At 40.9% G+C, this 19,360-nt stretch overlaps 1 protein-coding gene and 11 non-coding genes across 12 annotated transcripts; all 12 read left to right on the top strand.

Annotated features, from left to right (window-relative positions):
- The first annotated feature begins 800 nt into the window (after window positions 1–800).
- LOC119730552 (neuronal acetylcholine receptor subunit alpha-6-like) lies at window positions 801–17,369 on the top strand. The gene is made up of 6 exons (XM_038203527.1): window positions 801–1,136; window positions 13,073–13,212; window positions 14,212–14,256; window positions 14,391–14,500; window positions 14,864–15,878; window positions 16,241–17,369. The coding sequence occupies exons 1-6, from the start codon at window positions 1,058–1,060 to the stop codon at window positions 16,478–16,480; spliced, it is 1,629 nt and encodes a 542-aa protein (XP_038059455.1). The 5' UTR covers window positions 801–1,057; the 3' UTR covers window positions 16,481–17,369.
- On the top strand, window positions 5,095–5,167 carry Trnaa-ugc. The gene has a single exon. It is a non-coding gene; the product is annotated as a tRNA-Ala (tRNA).
- Window positions 6,634–6,706, top strand: Trnaa-ugc. The gene has a single exon. It is a non-coding gene; the product is annotated as a tRNA-Ala (tRNA).
- On the top strand, window positions 6,952–7,024 carry Trnaa-ugc. The gene has a single exon. It is a non-coding gene; the product is annotated as a tRNA-Ala (tRNA).
- Trnaa-ugc lies at window positions 7,115–7,187 on the top strand. The gene has a single exon. It is a non-coding gene; the product is annotated as a tRNA-Ala (tRNA).
- On the top strand, window positions 7,914–7,986 carry Trnaa-ugc. Its single transcript has one exon. It is a non-coding gene; the product is annotated as a tRNA-Ala (tRNA).
- Window positions 8,237–8,309, top strand: Trnaa-ugc. The gene has a single exon. It is a non-coding gene; the product is annotated as a tRNA-Ala (tRNA).
- On the top strand, window positions 8,556–8,628 carry Trnaa-ugc. The gene has a single exon. It is a non-coding gene; the product is annotated as a tRNA-Ala (tRNA).
- Window positions 8,876–8,948, top strand: Trnaa-ugc. The gene has a single exon. It is a non-coding gene; the product is annotated as a tRNA-Ala (tRNA).
- Window positions 9,999–10,071, top strand: Trnaa-ugc. Its single transcript has one exon. It is a non-coding gene; the product is annotated as a tRNA-Ala (tRNA).
- On the top strand, window positions 10,318–10,390 carry Trnaa-ugc. The gene has a single exon. It is a non-coding gene; the product is annotated as a tRNA-Ala (tRNA).
- On the top strand, window positions 11,280–11,352 carry Trnaa-ugc. Its single transcript has one exon. It is a non-coding gene; the product is annotated as a tRNA-Ala (tRNA).
- Window positions 17,370–19,360: the final 1,991 nt, after the last annotated feature.

Genomic DNA, 19,360 nt, shown 5'->3' with positions numbered 1-19,360 from the left:
TTTGATGGAGGGGGGGGGGGGTGTTGGGGTGGGAGTGGGTGAGGGCCTGAGGGGGGAGGTGTCATGGTCCAAGCTTGCTAGACACTGCATGGGTTTATAGAGATGCAATCCTTGAGAGAAGAGTCCCATGAAACAATTCTCAGGGAGGGGGCAGCCATGGCAATTTCCGACACCGATGGTGCAAAGATAACACCCCTGTCGTGTCTTGCATATTTTTCTGGAAAACAAAATGACAGTCTCTCAGAATGAGCAATCGAAAAGTTTCAGCAAGAAAACTGAACGCTTTTCAGAGTATCCCGACTGCGGTGAAATACATGTGTAGCAGAACGGGAGTACATGTGGTCATGAACTGTACACATATTGTGATTGTATTAGCTGATACTCAAAACTTACCGGAGAACGGTTGTATACTAATTTACAATAGTCACATTATACATAACAAATTTATATTCAAATCATAAAATGGGAACATCAACGACCACATAACAACCCGCTGCTTGTTTTGTGGGTTTTAGTGGAGGGAGCATAACCTGTTTACTTTGACTTTTGTACGAACTCTCCACGACTTCGAAAGTAAACCCTACAAATCGCTCTCAGTGCAATGTCTACTGACAAAAAGACGCAAAACTCTCCTCAAGGTTCATCCTGTTGTCATTCCCCAATCCTCTTTGCCTGTGACTATTGTCTCCTTCTTGGCTTAACGGCACACAGGTAACCGTTGATCCCCCCTCGAGCCCACTTGAACAATTAAACCTCACTACGGCAACCGTTTTGGGGAAGCTTCTGAATAATTCATCGGCGGCTCAGCGATATACCCTCACCAAATAAGAGTTAACGGCGGAGCACGCGTAAATATGCCGCACAGCGGTTCATCAACTACCACCTATGCGCCTATGGCTATACGCGCTACATTACGTGATAGCAAAGTTGACTCCCCGAATGAGTTGAACTGCACAGCCCATTAGAAATTGAAGATAATTTCTCCGACAAACGGAGCGAAAGAAACGGAAAGACCAACTTGATTTTGGAACCAGGTGATGTAGTGGAACCTGGCAGGATGGCCGGCCGGGTAAATGCTGTGGCGGCAGGTGCGCTATTACTGATGGTGACATGGATGGGAATCGGATGGATCGCAGGTAGGTGAAAATTGAGCTGAGTGGACCATTGATGAAGTCTGGAGTTTGAGATGTGGGTCTCCAATTAGTAGGCGGTTCTCTTGAACATTAAAATTGTCGTGTTCACCATGGTGTCAAACGAGTTGTGTAGAAAGCATTACGATGAATGGAGACGTACGCTGAATACATTCATGTTCGAGCTTGGGTCCCGTGTATTTACTATTTTTTTGCAAAGTGAAAAAAAATCCACTTTACTGGATTTGTTTTGTCCAAGACTGATAAATAACGTGGTAAATTGTGGTGTCGTAAAAAACTGTCCACGGATCACAAAATAGTAAGTGTTCTTTCAGCAAAAAGAACACATTCTCATAGGGATGTACTTGCCTATTTTGTGATCCGTGGACAGAACTTCAAAACGGTGTTTGTGTTCAAAATTCCGTAACTTAAAAAGTACATCAGTGATTTGAATGATTCTTGTACTAAAAGAAAGCTCATTGATTGGGCTTTCATATTCTAGAATTTGAAAGTGCTACAGGCAAAACCTCATACACAAATTGGTCCTGTCATTTGGGTTTCTTTTTCTATTCACCCTGTATATCAACTTAAAGAATATTTGGTTGTTTTTAAAGTATACCATTCCACACGCCGCCTGTAACGTCTGAGTCACAGTTTGGGAAAGCTTAACAATTCACATATCTATTATTTCAACTACCCTATCTACTAAAGCAATTTCATATCGAAACAATGTTGTTATTAATGTTTTGTAAATGTCAGTTATCCGGGATCCAAGACTGTGTCTGGTACCTCGACTATTTTCTTTTTATACAGTGGTCGCAATTTTCTAGTGCCCCATTAATAATATTGTCCAACGACTTCTTTTTGTTTGGGAGAAAATCGATTGCAGAGTGGACGTTACTCCTTAGGACTAAAGACCGGCCAAAAATCAATAACAGCTATTGACCATTGAATTCCGTTTGGGTGATGCATTCGAGAAAAAAAATATGCATAGGCCTAATGTGCCTGGTATGTTTTGCCTTAGAACAAGATCAAGCAAGATACAAGAGAGTTCCTGCAAAATATAAAATTATTGAAGGCAATGGGTGATCGCAATTTTGCTTGCATCCATCGACCTAAAGGTGCTGGTGTTTACTCGTCTCTTCACAAAAATACATGAAGAATGCGCAAAGCATTGTGGGTATAGCTCGTCGCCCTGACTTGTTCCCAGACCACAAGATTCTCACTAATCTGGCGAATCTTATGTTTTCAACCTCGTTTACAATAGGAACCCCTGAATTTAAAACTTTCTCCCTGTATCCTGATTCGATACAGAAATAGCAAGCAATGAATTTATATTGTGAAGGCCTACTTGGTGTTTATATTTACAACGTGTTTTACGTATGCTAACGTTTGCTGTGAATCATTCCGTCCACTCCACCTCCAAAACAATGTCCCCTTTTCCATTTTGCCCATATAATTATGTAACGGGTATTGGCTGGATAACATTGTAACACTTTAACATTGAACAAAAATATCGTGTTTTCGGAACTCACGCCGCCAGGAACGGATTCTGTTTTCACCCCAGACACCGCATTCAAATACGAACGCTTTTAAAACATAGCCGGTCACCAGACTGTTCCAAGTTTGCATATATACAGGTGCAATATTTTTGAACATGCAAACAAGCCCATGCCAGGGTGAGAGAGCAGGTTGTGGTGGGTGGGTACATCTGCTATATAAATCTGTCCAATGAGAGCTCAAAGATTAGTAGCCAGTACCAGCACGCAAAGAAGCAGTTGTGGTACGAGAAAAGTCCACAACCTGTTCACACAGGGCATCTGATTGAGGTTCTCTTCTGGTACAAAACCCCAGATGTTTACTTTCAGTAAACTTTCCCATGTTTGCGCACTTTCAAGGGATCCCTTTAATTACCATCAACTCTAAGTGCATGTGATCTAGGACTCCATTGTTTTCGCATTAACCTGTCCATTAGGTTTAACGTCGGTTTCCTGTTGTAATTAACCCCAGTCTGTCAGGAATTTATGCCCACTTATGCCTAACTGCTGCGAAAATGTCTGGGGAAAACCAGCCTTACTATTCGGAGTGTCAAAAAGCAAAGGTTATACAAGTCTAACTTTAGTAGTAAAAATCTCTGTTAATTTTACTTGAGTAATTAGGTTTACAGTTTGATTTTTTTTCGAGGATGTTGTCTATCTACTAACCCTCAGTTGTTGGCAAATGCAATTTAAGTATGGAGTGGCAAAAATCTATGGCGTAAATCAGTGTCGGGCATGCAGCGAGTGGGCGATGGAGGGGGGGGGGGGGGATTGGGGGATGACCAAAAATCATAAAATGGCCCGGCCGTGGAAAATAGGAAAAATAGGGTGGGGGCCGGGGGAGCAACCCTCGAAACCAGGGGGCGCTGTTCATGATACAAATCAACATTTTTATGCAAACTGTCTTGTGCGAGCTTATGGCCTACGTCCCTTAACCTTACCGCAAAGTGGTGCATTTTAAACTTGGTACTGTTTGTTCTCCAAATTTTCTTCTATGTATAGGGACTAATACATTTGGACTATCGGAATGGTGCAAGATCACCTTAAAATCTGCATTTTTTTTGTTTCGCCATACAAACATCTGGGACATTATCCAGTGCCCCCTCCTTCCCCTGGTCAAAAAATGGGGGGGGGGGGGGGGGGGGGTAAGTCTTTCTCACCAGTAAAATTAATTTTCATCAACAACGTTTTACATCACTAAAAAAATCCTTAGTCTTCATTTCAAGGCGCACGGTGCGTCTTGCTAAATTTTTTATTGATTTATAACACGCTGTTAATTGACATGATATTGGAGTTTTGTGGCCTATAGAAAATGTGAAGGAGTTTTCTTGTTTCAATAATAAAAAAACCCAGAGAAAACACTCTGCCGCCTGAGATAACAACAAATAATTATTGGGTGCATGTTAAGTCGAAAGATCAACAGGAAATTAGCATTTTATGAAATGCTATGGAGTTTGTCACTAACAAAAACAACGAAAAGGCAGTATAACAAATAATATTGAGCGTTACACGAGTAGAAGATGTGAGAGGTACCTAGGTCGATATATCCGGATCATATGTTTTTTTCTTTTTGATAGATGTGTAGTTTATTTTTAATACCCCCCCCCCCCCGATGAATTCCCTCACTTAAGTTACATTTTTCAGAAGACTCCACTAACTGTACGGGGATTTTTTTTATGTATAATTATTTTAATTAAAAATCCGTTTGTTTTTAGTATAATTGGGTGTTGAAAATCGTATGGGGATAAGATCAAATGGCAAAGCGCTCGCTCAGCATGCGAGAGGTACCGGGATCGATACCCGGATCTTCCAGAAATTTTTACTTTTCCGAAACTAAGGAGATTTTTTTTAATCACCTACTTATGTTGATAATCGGATATATAACTATTATAAAGGGCATTTAATAATCGAATGGGGGATTAGCTCAAATGGTAGAGCGCTCGCTTAGCATGTGAGAGGTACCGGGATCGATACCCGGATCTTCCAAGCACCTTCTTGTTTACGAAATTGAGATTTTGTTTAATATAATCACCTACATCAGTTCAAAATCCAGCTGTTTTATATTAGGTATTACGTACGGTTTAATAATCATAGGGGGATTAGCTCAAGTGGTAGAGCGCTCGCTTAGCATGTGAGAGGTATCGGGATCGATACCTGGAGCTTCCAGAAAATTTCATGTTTACAAATTTGAGTTTTTATTTTAGCACCTACTTAAGTTCAAAACTATCTGTTTTATATTAGGTATTACGTACGGGTTAATACTAATAGGGGGATTATCTCAAGTGGTAGAGCGCTCGCTTAGCATGTGAGAGGTTAGGGGATCGATACCCGGATCTTCCAAAAGTATTATTTTTTTTCGAGCGAACTGTTCTCATTACCTGAAAACATGATTGTCTTAAGTACGTATTAAAGGCGTCTTGCAGTATGGGGGATTAGCTCAAATGGTAGAGCGCTCGCTTTGCATGTGAGAGGTACCGGGATCGATACCCGGATCTTCCAAAAGTATTTATTTTTTTTTCCGAGCGAACTGTTCTCATTACCTGAAAACATGATTTTCTTAAGTACGTATTAAATGCATCTTGCAGTATGGGGGATTAGCTCAAATGGTAGAGCGCTCGCTTAGCATGTGAGAGGTACCGGGATCGATACCCGGATCTTCCAGAAACTTTCCTGTTTGCAAAACTGAGATTTTGTTTTTATATTATCACCTACTATAGTTCAAAATCTATCTGTCTTATACAATGATTAGGTATTACGTACGGTTTAATAATCATAGGGGGATTAGCTCAAATGGTAGAGCGCTCGCTTTGCATGCGAGAGGTACCCAACCTCGTCCCCAGTGCTTACTTTATTTCCAACGTTGTTTCCAATAGTAAACCCTGGATAGGAAACTTCCTTCCTGCATCCTGATTCGATACCGCAATTGGCTAGAAATGGATTTATATCGTGTACTTGGTGTTGTTATTCACAACGTGCAGTACGTGTTTTCGCCATCATTCGTCCACGCCTTCTCGAAAATATTCATTTTCTTTCCAGTTTGTTAATATTAATATGAAATGTGATACTGCATGTTGTCTCGTTAAGATCGTAACAGTTTAATTAAAATTAAATCATGTTTTCGTAACTCACTCCATGCTCGCGCTGCGACGAATTGTTTTTACCCCAGACACCACATACAAAAACAAACGCAAATGTAACGCACAGGCAGGCACCAGACTACTCCTAATTTGCATACGTGTTCAAAAATCTTGCACATGCAAATGATCCAATACCAGAGTGAGAGAGCAGGTAGTGGTGGGCGCGTACTGCTCGACACCCTGGGGACGAGGTTGAGAGGTACCGGGATCGATAGCCGGATCTTCCAAAAGTGTTTTTGTTTTTTTCGAGCAAACTTTTCTCATTACCTGAAAACATGATTTTCTTAAGTACGTGTTACAGGCGTCTTCCAGTATGGGGGATAAGCTCAAATGGTAGAGCGCTCGCTTTGCATGCGAGAGGTACCGGGAGCGATACCCGGATCTTCCAGAAACTTTCCTGTTTGCAAAACTGAGATTTTGTTTTTATATTATCACCTACTATATATAGGTCAAAATCTATCTGTCTTATACAATGATTAGGTATTACGTACGGTTTAATAATCATAGGGGGATTAGCTCAAATGGTAGAGCGCTCGCTTAGCATGTGAGAGGTACCGGGATCGTTACCCGGATCTTCCAAAAGTATTTTGTTTAATTTTCGAACGAAGTGTTCTCATTATCTGAAAACATGATTGTCTTAAGTACGTATTAAAGGCGTCTTGCAGAATGGGGGATTAGCTCAAATGATAGAGCGCTCGCTTTGCATGCGAGAGGTACCGGGATCGATACCCGGATCTTCCAAAAGTATTTTTTTATTTTCGAACGAAGTGTTCTCATTATCTGAAAACATGATTGTCTTAAGTACGTATTAAAGGCGTCTTGCAGTATGGGGGATTAGCTCAAATGGTAGAGCGCTCGCTTTGCATGCGAGAGGTACCGGGATCGATACCCGGATCTTCCAAAAGTATTTTTTTATTTTCGAACGAAGTGTTCTTATATCTGAAAATATTATTGTCTTAAGTACGTATTAAAGGCGTATTGCAGTATGGGGGATTAGCTCAAATGGTAGAGCGCTCGCTTAGCATGTGAGAGGTACCGGGATCGATACCCGGATCTTCCAAATGTAATTTTTTATTTTCGAACGAAGTGATCTCATTATCTGAAAATATGATTCGCTTAAGTACGTATTAAGGCGTCTTGCACTATGGGGGATTAGCTCAAATGGTAGAGCGCTCGCTTTGCATGTGAGAGGTACCGGGATCGATACCCGGATCTTCCAAAAGTATTTTTGTTTTTTTTTCGAGCGAACTGTTCTCATTACCTGAAAACATGATTGTCTTAAGTACGTATTAAAGGCGTCTTGCAGTATGGGGGATTAGCTCAAATGGTAGAGCGCTCGCTTTGCATGTGAGAGGTACCGGGATCGATACCCGGATCTTCCAAAAGTAAGTTTTTATTTTCGAACGAAGTGTTCTCATTATCTGAAAACATGATTGTCTGAAGTACGTATTAAAGGCGTCTTGCAGTATGGGGGATTAGCTCAAATGGTAGAGCGCTCGCTTAGCATGTGAGAGGTACCGGGATCGATACCCGGATCTTCCAAATGTAATTTTTTATTTTCGAACGAAGTGCTCTCATTATCTGAAAATATGATTGTCTTAAGTACGTATTAAAGGCGTCTTACAGTATGGGGGATTAGCTCAAATGGTAGAGCGCTCGTTTTGCATGTGAGAGGTACCGGGATCGATACCCGGATCTTCCAAAAGTAAGTTTTTATTTTCGAACGAGGGTTCTCATTATCTGAAAACATGATTGTCTTAAGTACGTATTAAAGACAATTTGCAGTATGGGGGATTAGCTCAAATGGTAGAGCGCTCGCTTAGCATGTGAGAGGTACCGGGATCGATACCCGGATCTTCCAAAAGTAATTTTTTATTTTCGAACGAAGTGTTCTCATTATCTGAAAATATGATTGTCTTAAGTACGTATTAAAGGCGTCTTGCAGTATGGGGGATTAGCTCAAATGGTAGAGCGCTCGCTTAGCATGTGAGAGGTACCTGGATCGATACCCGGATCTTCCAAATGTAATTTTTTATTTTCGAACGAAGTGTTCTCATTATCTGAAAATATGATTGTCTTAAGTACGTATTAAAGGCGTCTTACAGTATGGGGGATTAGCTCAAATGGTAGAGCGCTCGCTTTGCATGTGAGAGGTACCGGGATCGATACCCGGATCTTCCAAATGTAATTTTTTATTTTCGAACGAAGTGTTCTCATTATCTGAAAATATGATTGTCTTAAGTACGTATTAAAGGCGTCTTGCAGTATGGGGGATTAGCTCAAATGGTAGAGTGCTCGCTTAGCATGTGAGAGGTACCGGGATCGATACCCGGATCTTCCAAATGTAATTTTTTATTTTCGAACGAAGTGTTCTCATTATCTGAAAATATGATTGTCTTTATAAGTACGTATTAAAGGCGTCTTACAGTATGGGGGATTAGCTCAAATGGTAGAGCGCTCGCTTTGCATGTGAGAGGTACCGGGATCGATACCCGGATCTTCCAAAAGTAAGTTTTTATTTTCGAACGAGGGTTCTCATTATCTGAAAACATGATTGTCTTAAGTACGTATTAAAGGCAATTTGCAGTATGGGGGATTAGCTCAAATGGTAGAGCGCTCGCTTAGCATGTGAGAGGTACCGGGATCGATACCCGGATCTTCCAAAAGTAATTTTTTATTTTCGAACGAAGTGTTCTCATTATCTGAAAACATGATTGTCTTAAGTACGTATTAAAGGCGTCTTACAGTATGGGGGATTAGCTCAAATGGTAGAGCGCTCGCTTTGCATGTGAGAGGTACCGGGATCGATACCCGGATCTTCCAAAAGTAAGTTTTTATTTTCGAACGAGGTGTTCTCATTATCTGAAAACATGATTGTCTGAAGTACGTATTAAAGGCGTCTTGCAGTATGGGGGATTAGCTCAAATGGTAGAGCGCTCGCTTAGCATGTGAGAGGTACCGGGATCGATACCCGGATCTTCCAAATGTAATTTTTTATTTTCGAACGAAGTGTTCTCATTATCTGAAAATATGATTGTCTTAAGTACGTATTAAAGGCGTCTTACAGTATGGGGGATTAGCTCAAATGGTAGAGCGCTCGCTTTGCATGTGAGAGGTACCGGGATCGATACCCGGATCTTCCAAAAGTAAGTTTTTATTTTCGAACGAGGTGTTCTCATTATCTGAAAACATGATTGTCTTAAGTACGTATTAAAGGCAATTTGCAGTATGGGGGATTAGCTCAAATGGTAGAGCGCTCGCTTAGCATGTGAGAGGTACCGGGATCGATACCCGGATCTTCCAAATGTAATTTTTTATTTTCGAACGAAGTGTTCTCATTATCTGAAAATATGATTGTCTTAAGTACGTATTAAAGGCGTCTTACAGTATGGGGGATTAGCTCAAATGGTAGAGCGCTCGCTTTGCATGTGATAGGTACCGGGATCGATACCCGGATCTTCCAAATGTAATTTTTTATTTTCGAACGAAGTGTTCTCATTATCTGAAAACATGATTGTCTGAAGTACGTATTAAAGGCGTCTTGCAGTATGGGGGATTAGCTCAAATGGTAGAGCGCTCGCTTAGCATGTGAGAGGTACCGGGATCGATACCCGGATCTTCCAAATGTAATTTTTTATTTTCGAACGAAGTGTTCTCATTATCTGAAAATATGATTGTCTTAAGTACGTATTAAAGGCGTCTTGCAGTATGGGGGATTAGCTCAAATGGTAGAGTGCTCGCTTAGCATGTGAGAGGTACCGGGATCGATACCCGGATCTTCCAAATGTAATTTTTTATTTTCGAACGAAGTGTTCTCATTATCTGAAAACATGATTGTCTGAAGTACGTATTAAAGGCGTCTTGCAGTATGGGGGATTAGCTCAAATGGTAGAGCGCTCGCTTAGCATGTGAGAGGTACCGGGATCGATACCCGGATCTTCCAAATGTAATTTTTTATTTTCGAACGAAGTGTTCTCATTATCTGAAAATATGATTGTCTTAAGTACGTATTAAAGGCGTCTTGCAGTATGGGGGATTAGCTCAAATGGTAGAGTGCTCGCTTAGCATGTGAGAGGTACCTGGATCGATACCCGGATCTTCCAAATGTAATTTTTTATTTTCGAACGAAGTGTTCTCATTATCTGAAAATATGATTGTCTTTATAAGTACGTATTAAAGGCGTCTTACAGTATGGGGGATTAGCTCAAATGGTAGAGCGCTCGCTTTGCATGTGAGAGGTACCGGGATCGATACCCGGATCTTCCAAAAGTAAGTTTTTATTTTCGAACGAGGGTTCTCATTATCTGAAAACATGATTGTCTTAAGTACGTATTAAAGGCAATTTGCAGTATGGGGGATTAGCTCAAATGGTAGAGCGCTCGCTTAGCATGTGAGAGGTACCGGGATCGATACCCGGATCTTCCAAAAGTAATTTTTTATTTTCGAACGAAGTGTTCTCATTATCTGAAAACATGATTGTCTTAAGTACGTATTAAAGGCGTCTTACAGTATGGGGGATTAGCTCAAATGGTAGAGCGCTCGCTTTGCATGTGAGAGGTACCGGGATCGATACCCGGATCTTCCAAAAGTAAGTTTTTATTTTCGAACGAGGTGTTCTCATTATCTGAAAACATGATTGTCTGAAGTACGTATTAAAGGCGTCTTGCAGTATGTGGGATTAGCTCAAATGGTAGAGCGCTCGCTTAGCATGTGAGAGGTACCGGGATCGATACCCGGATCTTCCAAATGTAATTTTTTATTTTCGAACGAAGTGTTCTCATTATCTGAAAACATGATTGTCTGAAGTACGTATTAAAGGCGTCTTGCAGTATGGGGGATTAGCTCAAATGGTAGAGCGCTCGCTTAGCATGTGAGAGGTACCGGGATCGATACCCGGATCTTCCAAATGTAATTTTTTATTTTCGAACGAAGTGTTCTCATTATCTGAAAATATGATTGTCTGAAGTACGTATTAAAGGCGTCTTGCAGTATGGGGGATTAGCTCAAATGGTAGAGTGCTCGCTTAGCATGTGAGAGGTACCGGGATCGATACCCGGATCTTCCAAATGTAATTTTTTATTTTCGAACGAAGTGTTCTCATTATCTGAAAATATGATTGTCTTTATAAGTACGTATTAAAGGCGTCTTACAGTATGTGGGATTAGCTCAAATGGTAGAGCGCTCGCTTTGCATGTGAGAGGTACCGGGATCGATACCCGGATCTTCCAAAAGTAAGTTTTTATTTTCGAACGAGGTGTTCTCATTATCTGAAAACATGATTGTCTTAAGTACGTATTAAAGGCAATTTGCAGTATGGGGGATTAGCTCAAATGTAGAGCGCTCGCTTAGCATGTGAGAGGTACCGGGATCGATACCCGGATCTTCCAAAAGTAATTTTTTATTTTCGAACGAAGTGTTCTCATTATCTGAAAACATGATTGTCTTAAGTACGTATTAAAGGCGTCTTGCAGTATGGGGGATTAGCTCAAATGGTAGAGCGCTCGCTTTGCATGTGAGAGGTTCCGGGATCGATACCCGGATCTTCCAAAAGTATTTTTGTTGTTTTTGATCGAAGTGTTCTCAATACCTACTTTATTTGAAAACATAATTGTACATTTAAGTACATTTTACAGCTGGATTGCATTATGGGGAAGAGCTCAAAATGCCAAAGCGCTCGCTTTGCAGTGCCAGAGGTACCGGGATCAAAAGCTGGATATTCCATATTTTTTTTCTACCTTGATTAGATATGATGTTTATACTTCTTGACAAAAGATCATCCGCAGTCAATAGTTTATCTAGCAGGGGTGCAGAAAAAAACCCAATAATTATGTTCCCCGGACGCAACACCTGGATACACGAACTATTCAGGGATCTTCTTCTGTTCATCAGAATGTGCTGAATGGCTTGTACTGGATCAAATTTGATTATCCTCTGAACAAGTTTCACCAAACATTGAAAGCAGGGTAAATTATTCGAATGGCCGTAGAGAAAATGGAATAGGGAAATGACCAAATCCTCGAAACTCTTTACTTAAAACAAATCCATGCACATGCACGTATTAAAGCTGTCACAACAGGATCTATTTACAGGCATAAAGGATCATTTTGAACTGCATTCATTTTGCTCGTTTCTAATTAAATACCACTCAAAATCTAAAGAAGAATGTTTCCAACCTTAAACCTGTTGAAGTTTCAGTTCGGTGGATTGTTCACTTTTCGAGAAAGCAGTGAAAAACCATGCACAACCTTTTGATCACGAAACGAGATTTTGTATATACTGTACTCCTTTATTTCCAAAAATCAGTTAATTGACTGATCGTTGGAAATCACCTACATTTCTTGATTTCTTCTAAAATCACTGAAAGCCATACGGAATGATTTCACGGGCTGTTTGCTACCAGTACAATCTTTAATCTTAGTGAGCTTTTTTTGATGGTAATTCGGTTGGGTACTTGTGGGATAAATGCAAATGATCCTTTGTGCATTTAAGGAGAATAAAGGTTGTGACAGAGTTGATTCAGTATAGGCACCTCATGATATTGTAAAGTAAAGGAGAAAAAAAAAAAAGGTACACACCATGTACTCAGAACACGCCACATTATTCTCCAAACACCCACAATTAATGTTGCCCGCTTAATTAGTTATTAGTACAGGTTTTCCCGGCTAATTTCCTGAAATGTTCATTCACTTCTGAAAATCGGTAATTCATTTTCGTCTGAATATGAATGCAAGTCTTTAATCTCTTTCCAATTCAACGAAAATTCAATCGTTTTCATTGTCCATTCGGTTTTGAGAAACAGACGGCCTATTACGTTACCTGTGCATTCATTTACGCAATCATACCTTTTCTAAATTGATTTCAGGTACAGCTAATTCGATTGACGGTTGATAAAAAAGAAACCCCTAATTGTATCTATTGCAGATGACACTAAACTAAAAGTGAAATAGAATGGTGAATGTTTGAAATCGCCTTCTAAAAGCGAAAAAGAAGTCTTGTAAACGAATCTGAATGAGCATAAACGAAAGGTGCTGCTCAATCACTTAATTGATTGAACTGAAATGGAATCGAATGCTCTGGTAGCGAAAATGAAGCGCGTGTTCAGAGAGATTCTCAAATTCAAACGAAAATGAATGACCATTTTTCAGAAGTGATTGAACATTTTAGGAAATTGGCCGGGAAAACCTATATTACCGAAAAGAGGAAAACAAGCAACAGAGTCACGCAGATGTTTTGGTTAAACTTTCTGTTGATCACTTGCAATCCTCAGGTTGCGAAGGTTCCGACTCGGCTTACAGTCTGTACGAAGACATGATGAAGGACTACAACCCGATGATTATTCCCGTCGAGAACAGTTCCAGCGTCATGAACGTCTACGTCGGCCTGACCTTGTCTCAGATTGTCGACATCGTAAGTTGTCAGTTTAAAAAAGAAACTCACCTTAGATGGCTATGAAAGACAGGATCATATTTTGCACGCATGAGGGCGCTTTTACGACGCAGTTTGGGGGTACAAACACACGTGATAATCGATTTATTAACGTTAGTTAAAAAATAGAATTTTTTTTTTTACAATCTGCAATCTCAACATTGAAAGTAAAGTTGCTAATTTGCTTTTTTAATGTAATCTATTTGTAAAGCGCCGTCGCCAGCTCCGGGAATGGGGGGGGGGGGGGGGACGCAACAAGAAAAAACACAAATTTAGTTATTTTCTACGTTTATGGTTTTTGCCGATGGGAGGAGGGGGGGGGGGGCGTGGGGTGGGGAGTTGCTCGCCGGGGAGGGGCGGTCCCCTGCCCCCCCTCCCACTTAGCAACGGGCCTGCTATTTGAACCCAGTATACATGTCATTGTTAGAGCGCCCTCATTATGACCTATAAGCCAAATCGAAATTTCGCGTGAGCAATGAATTGTACGGGACAGGATTTCGGATAAGCAAACCCACGTGATGCTGAAAGCTAGACCCTCTATTAATTGGACTAGAATTTAATGACATGTTTTGTTTACCCAAATAAATGCACAGTTGAGACGAGTTGGCACATTCGCGAGCGAAAGTTCGATTTGGTTTAATGTAGTATACTCTAAGTTAAACAGTACACACCATATTGTGTGTTTGATCGAGTTGATGCCCTATTTAGTCATACCCCTCCAATTGTCTTCTCTCGAAAAAATTAGAACTGAAGTTGCTGTCTCATCAAATTTTAGCTCAAATTGAAATTGTCTTCATCCTCTCTAGAATTATATGTTTCCCCGCAGTATCGAAGCCGTCCATTTCAGTTCATCGTAAATCTTTTTTGTTTAAACATACATTCTTTAGATTTTCTGGATGGCAAACGTCAGACAAAGACATGCACTCATGCTCACACAGTTCTTCTTATCAAGTTAATTTTGTTTTTGTTTTTATTCATCAGGATGAGCAGAATCAGATTATGATCACCAGTATTTGGCTGAAACAGGTATGTCAAAATAATGATCAGTTAGAAACTCTAAACGTGACTCCCCACAGGATGCTAGCCCGCCCTCTGTTTTTGTTGTTTTGTACATCGCATGATCATGATCAGCCTTTGCATCTGCTTCTTTTTTTCGGCAGAAATGGAAGGATTACAGGTTTGTCTGGAACCCAGACGACTACGAGGGTCTACAGCAGATGGAGGTTCCTATCGATCAGCTTTGGAAGCCGGACGTCGTTCTTTATAACACGTAAGTCATGGTGTCTAGACTGTCGTTTGCCGTGCGTGGTCATAATGGAGGAACCATACTGAAGAACAATCCTAAGAAATCACTGCGCTGTATTTGACACACGTTCTCTTTTAAATTATATCCCACCAAGTCCTGCTTTACATTATGGTTTTATGCATGTCTTACAAAAGAAACAAATTGTAAAATTCAGGGATAGTTAAACCTCCTCAAACCTTTTCTTTTTGGTCGACTCGAAGTCTAAGTATCAGGTTGACATGGGTAAGACTCCCGTGAGCAAGATATATTTTGCCAAACTATAACTGCTATGTAATGACTTGTGAGTAGAATCACCTGTTTTTCGTTCCACTCTGCCTTCCTATAAAGGGCCGACGGAAACTACGCAGTAGAGGTTGTGAACAGAGCCACGGTAAAACACGACGGTACGGTCTACTGGAATCCTCCCGTCATCTTCAGGAGTTCCTGCCTCATCGACATCTCCTACTTCCCCTTCGACGAGCAGCGCTGCACGATGAAGTTCGGCTCCTGGACCTACGACGCCTCCCAGCTTGACATCAAGCCGCTCAGCCGACGGGTTGAGCGGGAGAACTACCGTGCTAACGGGGAGTGGGAGATCGTAGAATCACTCATCGAGAAGCACGCCATCAGGTACGCGTGCTGTGAAGACGTCTACTTGGATCTGACCTACACCTTCGTGCTGCATCGCAACCCACTCTTCTACATCATCACCCTGGTACTGCCGTGTATACTGATTGCACTATTGACTGCCCTGATCTTCTACCTCCCCTCGGAAGCTCAGGAGAAGATCACTCTGTGTATTTCAGTGCTCCTGGCTCTGATTGTGTTCCTCCTGTTGATTCCATCCATCATCCCACCCACCGCTACCACGGTGCCTCTCATCGCTCGCTACATGCTCTTCACCATGGCCACTGTGGCCATCTCCATCGTGGCCACAGTCTGGACCATCAACCTCCACTTCCGTAACACCAGCACCCACGTAATGAGCAAGTGGATGCGGCGGATCTTCCTGGAGATCCTACCCAGGCTGCTGCTGATGAAGCGCCCGGGGGAAGACAAGGAACGCGAGGAGAAGGAGAAGCAGAAGCAGATGGAGAAGGCCGTCATCCGGAGCAACGCCTCCTCCTCCTTCATCTGCCTGCCGGGGGATAACGGGAGGAAGGAGCCCAGGGGATACTCCAAGACGGCCGGGGCTTCCACCTCCATGCCGCCGTCTCTGCGCGAGGAGATTGAGCACCGTGAGCGGGGAAGCCCTCTCAAGAGATACGGCGAGTACAAGCCCGTGAAGAAAGAGTGGCAGGAACTTCTAGGTTACCTAAATTACATCCAGCACAACATAGAGGAGACGGACACAGTTGAGGATGTAAGTCTGTGTGATGTAAGATGCACCCATGTTGGTTCATCTTTCATGTATGAACTAACCTAGGGAATGGGTTAGTGTGTTTGCTGTGCGGTAAACAATGATTCAGCCGTGCATTGTTGTGACACATACAGTAGAATAACACGCGCAATAGTATGAGTTTTCCACCGATTACAATCTTTTGTCCTTCCAAACGATCGACTGCAAGGTCGATCCTTCCACGTAAACGCTCATATAAACTAATACATGTACTTAGGTCAAGCTTCGGAATAACTTGGATCGGTGCGTTTCTGAAATCCCAAGACTGAAACCGGTGTATTAATCAGAGTACTTAATATCACCGTCTCCTTTTCTCTTCCCAACAGTCAGAGGACGAGTGGGCCTTCGTAGGCCTGGTCATCGACCGTTTTCTCCTGGTAGTCTTCACCTTCACGGTTGTGATCGGCACCGTCGTCTTCTTCATGGAGTGCCCGATCTTCTGGGAGAACCCTAACACCCATTACAGGGAGGTGTACGAGGAACCAGAGATCCTACTGAGTGCCGGGTACTATGATCTGTACCCGACATTAGCCCCTACTCAACCGAGTGTCTCGGTGGCACGGTAGGGCGGGTTCGCACTACCCAAAGAGAAAAGTATCCTTCGTAAAAGACTCTGTAAAAAAATATGTAATTAGATTGACCTAGCTTGAACTGTTCCTAGAGGGAGCTATAATGTCGAAGCGTTTGCGCACGCACCAAACGAAGGAACTACAACGTGTCAAATATTTCCTACTTTTGATCCTGGATAACTTTTGTTTACCAATGGAATTAATCCAAAATTTCAGATATGCAATCAAGACACCACAAATTTTATGGAACGACTTTCATAAAAATTAGCTTTGTGCAAGAGGGTGAGATTTAAACGCCATACGAAAGAAAATACTCACTTTCAGAATGTCAATGCTGCAGTCGAAAGCCTCTGAAGGAATGCCGGTGTAGCATGAATTTAGGTTTTATGAAATACGGACTCATTGGTGGTATTGCTCATGCATATATAATTAGTAGAGGGACCGGTCACGTGAGAGGGTTTAACCAATAAAAGGGAAAAAGAGTCCGATTTTCATACAAGTCAGATTTTCATGTGACACCGGATCACCCCTGATGTCATTGGCGCAACACACGGTCGGAGGTGTGCCACGACACCAGGGGTGATCCTGCATTCCTTCAAAAGCTTTCTGCCGCTGGAGGACGCCATAGAAGTCGAAAGTGGCAGATTCTGAAAGTGAACATTATTTTCAGTGGCGTTTAAAACTCCCCCTCTTGTACAAAGCTGATGAAACTCGCTTCATAAAATTTGTCGTGCCTTGTTTACATGATCTGATCCATTGGTAAACAGAGAGTTATTTAGGATCAAAAGTAGGACACGTTTTTAACACGTAGTACTTTCCTATTGCGGTTAAGTTCAGTGTTGTATATCCAGAGGGGAAAGAAGGGGGAGGGGAGGGGATGGCAAGGGGGGGGGGTGGCAGGGGAGCGCCACCACCTCATAGCTTTTACACATGTTCATTTTCAAAGTACTCATATTTGAGTACAGTCATAACATGGTGTTTGAAATTAACGTCAGTGACGGGAAAACCCATATTGTAGTTTTACTGCATAATGTATATAGCCGGTCTATGAATTGGAACGTATAGTCGTCTGGTCTTCCTTGTTCGTTTTGTTGCTTCATGCCAAAGTAAATTGGGTGCAAACAGAATTTCGTGGTTTTAAGGTATATGAACAACATCATCGTTATTTTGTAAATATATTGCAATCCACTAGACATGAGAAATGTACTTCAGTTTTGACAACAGTAAAAAAAAATGGAAGACCCCCATGCTTGAGCCAAATGGTTGGCTGAATTCGCCATTATTAAAAAAAAGCTGCATTTGAAAAAAACACAAAAAAACTTGTTGGTTGTTGGCGTCGTTACTATGTAAGTTGATAAGCAATTACGTAAGAATCCATGCAAGTGAAAGCTTACCAGAGCACTTGCTTTAAACCCAACTGTGTAAGGTGGCCCAGGAGAGACCTCTTTGATTTGAATTCAGAAAACAAGTCCAAAATCATCCAAAAATTGTCCGCTGAGAAGTTCTTGTATCTATACATTGCTAATTGTGTATACATAATTTGTTTATGATTTTACTTAAATTATGCTGCCTATTGTTTAACATACTACAGATGTTGTTAAAAAGTAGAGTAGGGCCTACTGATATTTTCAAAGAAAAAAATGTAAATAGTAAAACATGCAAACAAAGTACAAAGCAGAACAAAAGACAGGAATAAACAATCAACTTTTGTGGGTTTCGTGATGAACATTATTTTATTACATTATTTAACACAATTTGTGAGTGACCCTGCTTCATGCATAGAGTATTAACCTGTTATAATTAAACTTTTATCGTCATGCGTTATTTCATTTTAAATTCCTATATTTATTATTTGTTATCTAAACTTAATTCCATTATTTACCATAAACGTTTACAAGAAGGAAGATCATAATTATTTCCAGCTTTGTGCATTTTTTTTTAATAAACTGACTTCGAAAGAAAAACAAAACGGAAGGAAAATGCCTTCAAACTACGTCAACTTTACGCCTGCGCAGTTGTTGACCAGCATTGTTACAAATTGTATTGAGTTATATTTTAAAACAGATCACGTGACATCGTACCGTCAGTTACTTTTTCCAAGTGAACATATTATTGTTATTTTTTCATCGGCAGTTCCCTTTTTTCGTTTGTCTCTCTATTTTATACAAAGAATAAAAAATGAACTGCCAGTGATTGTGCTGCCATACACATCCGGGTGTTTTACTACTGTTTTATACACACTTAGAAGATGGCGGCCGTTCATTTAACTCTCTGGTTATCAATCATTTCAATTCATTATTTATTTCCTTATTGCTTCTAAACACGTTGCTTATTGGCCATCCAGCAGGATGTCCCAGTAAGCCATGCAATCATCAAGTTGATTACAAAACAAAGTATACTTCTCTGTCTTCAAGTTATTCATCTCTCACCATATCATTGTTGATAATGTTAGGGTCGCAGACCCTCAATCTGAATGGCTACTAATTTCATTAAAAATTCGGTCATTCATGTCAATTGATCAGCACACCACCGGTAAACATTAACACAGTAAATTATTCATTCATTATGAAAAAGTCAAAACAATGTGTATTCTTCACAGGAAACGTAAACAAACGTTTTCCAAGCATTAAAATCACTGGCTACATTTTACGTTATTTTTAATCGCTGTGCTACCGAATTCCGGTTCTTAATACTTCGTCATTAAGATTTGTTTACTACTTTCATTTCGCTCAGGTTCCTGTTTATAAATACAAAACTACTGCTTTTTTGTGCCTGACAATACAAAGTTACACACCCTCTGATCCGAAAGTGTTTATCAATAAATCTCACAAAGGTTTCTGATCAAAATTTCCGATTTCATAATTAAGAATTTATAGC

The sequence above is a fragment of the Patiria miniata genome, unplaced genomic scaffold (assembly GCF_015706575.1).
Source record: "Patiria miniata isolate m_02_andy unplaced genomic scaffold, ASM1570657v1 HiC_scaffold_22, whole genome shotgun sequence".
NCBI classification, from domain to species: Eukaryota; Metazoa; Echinodermata; class Asteroidea; order Valvatida; family Asterinidae; genus Patiria; species Patiria miniata.
The sequence above is the reverse complement of the archived record's forward strand: the minus strand, read 5'-3'. Positions and strand labels throughout refer to the sequence as shown.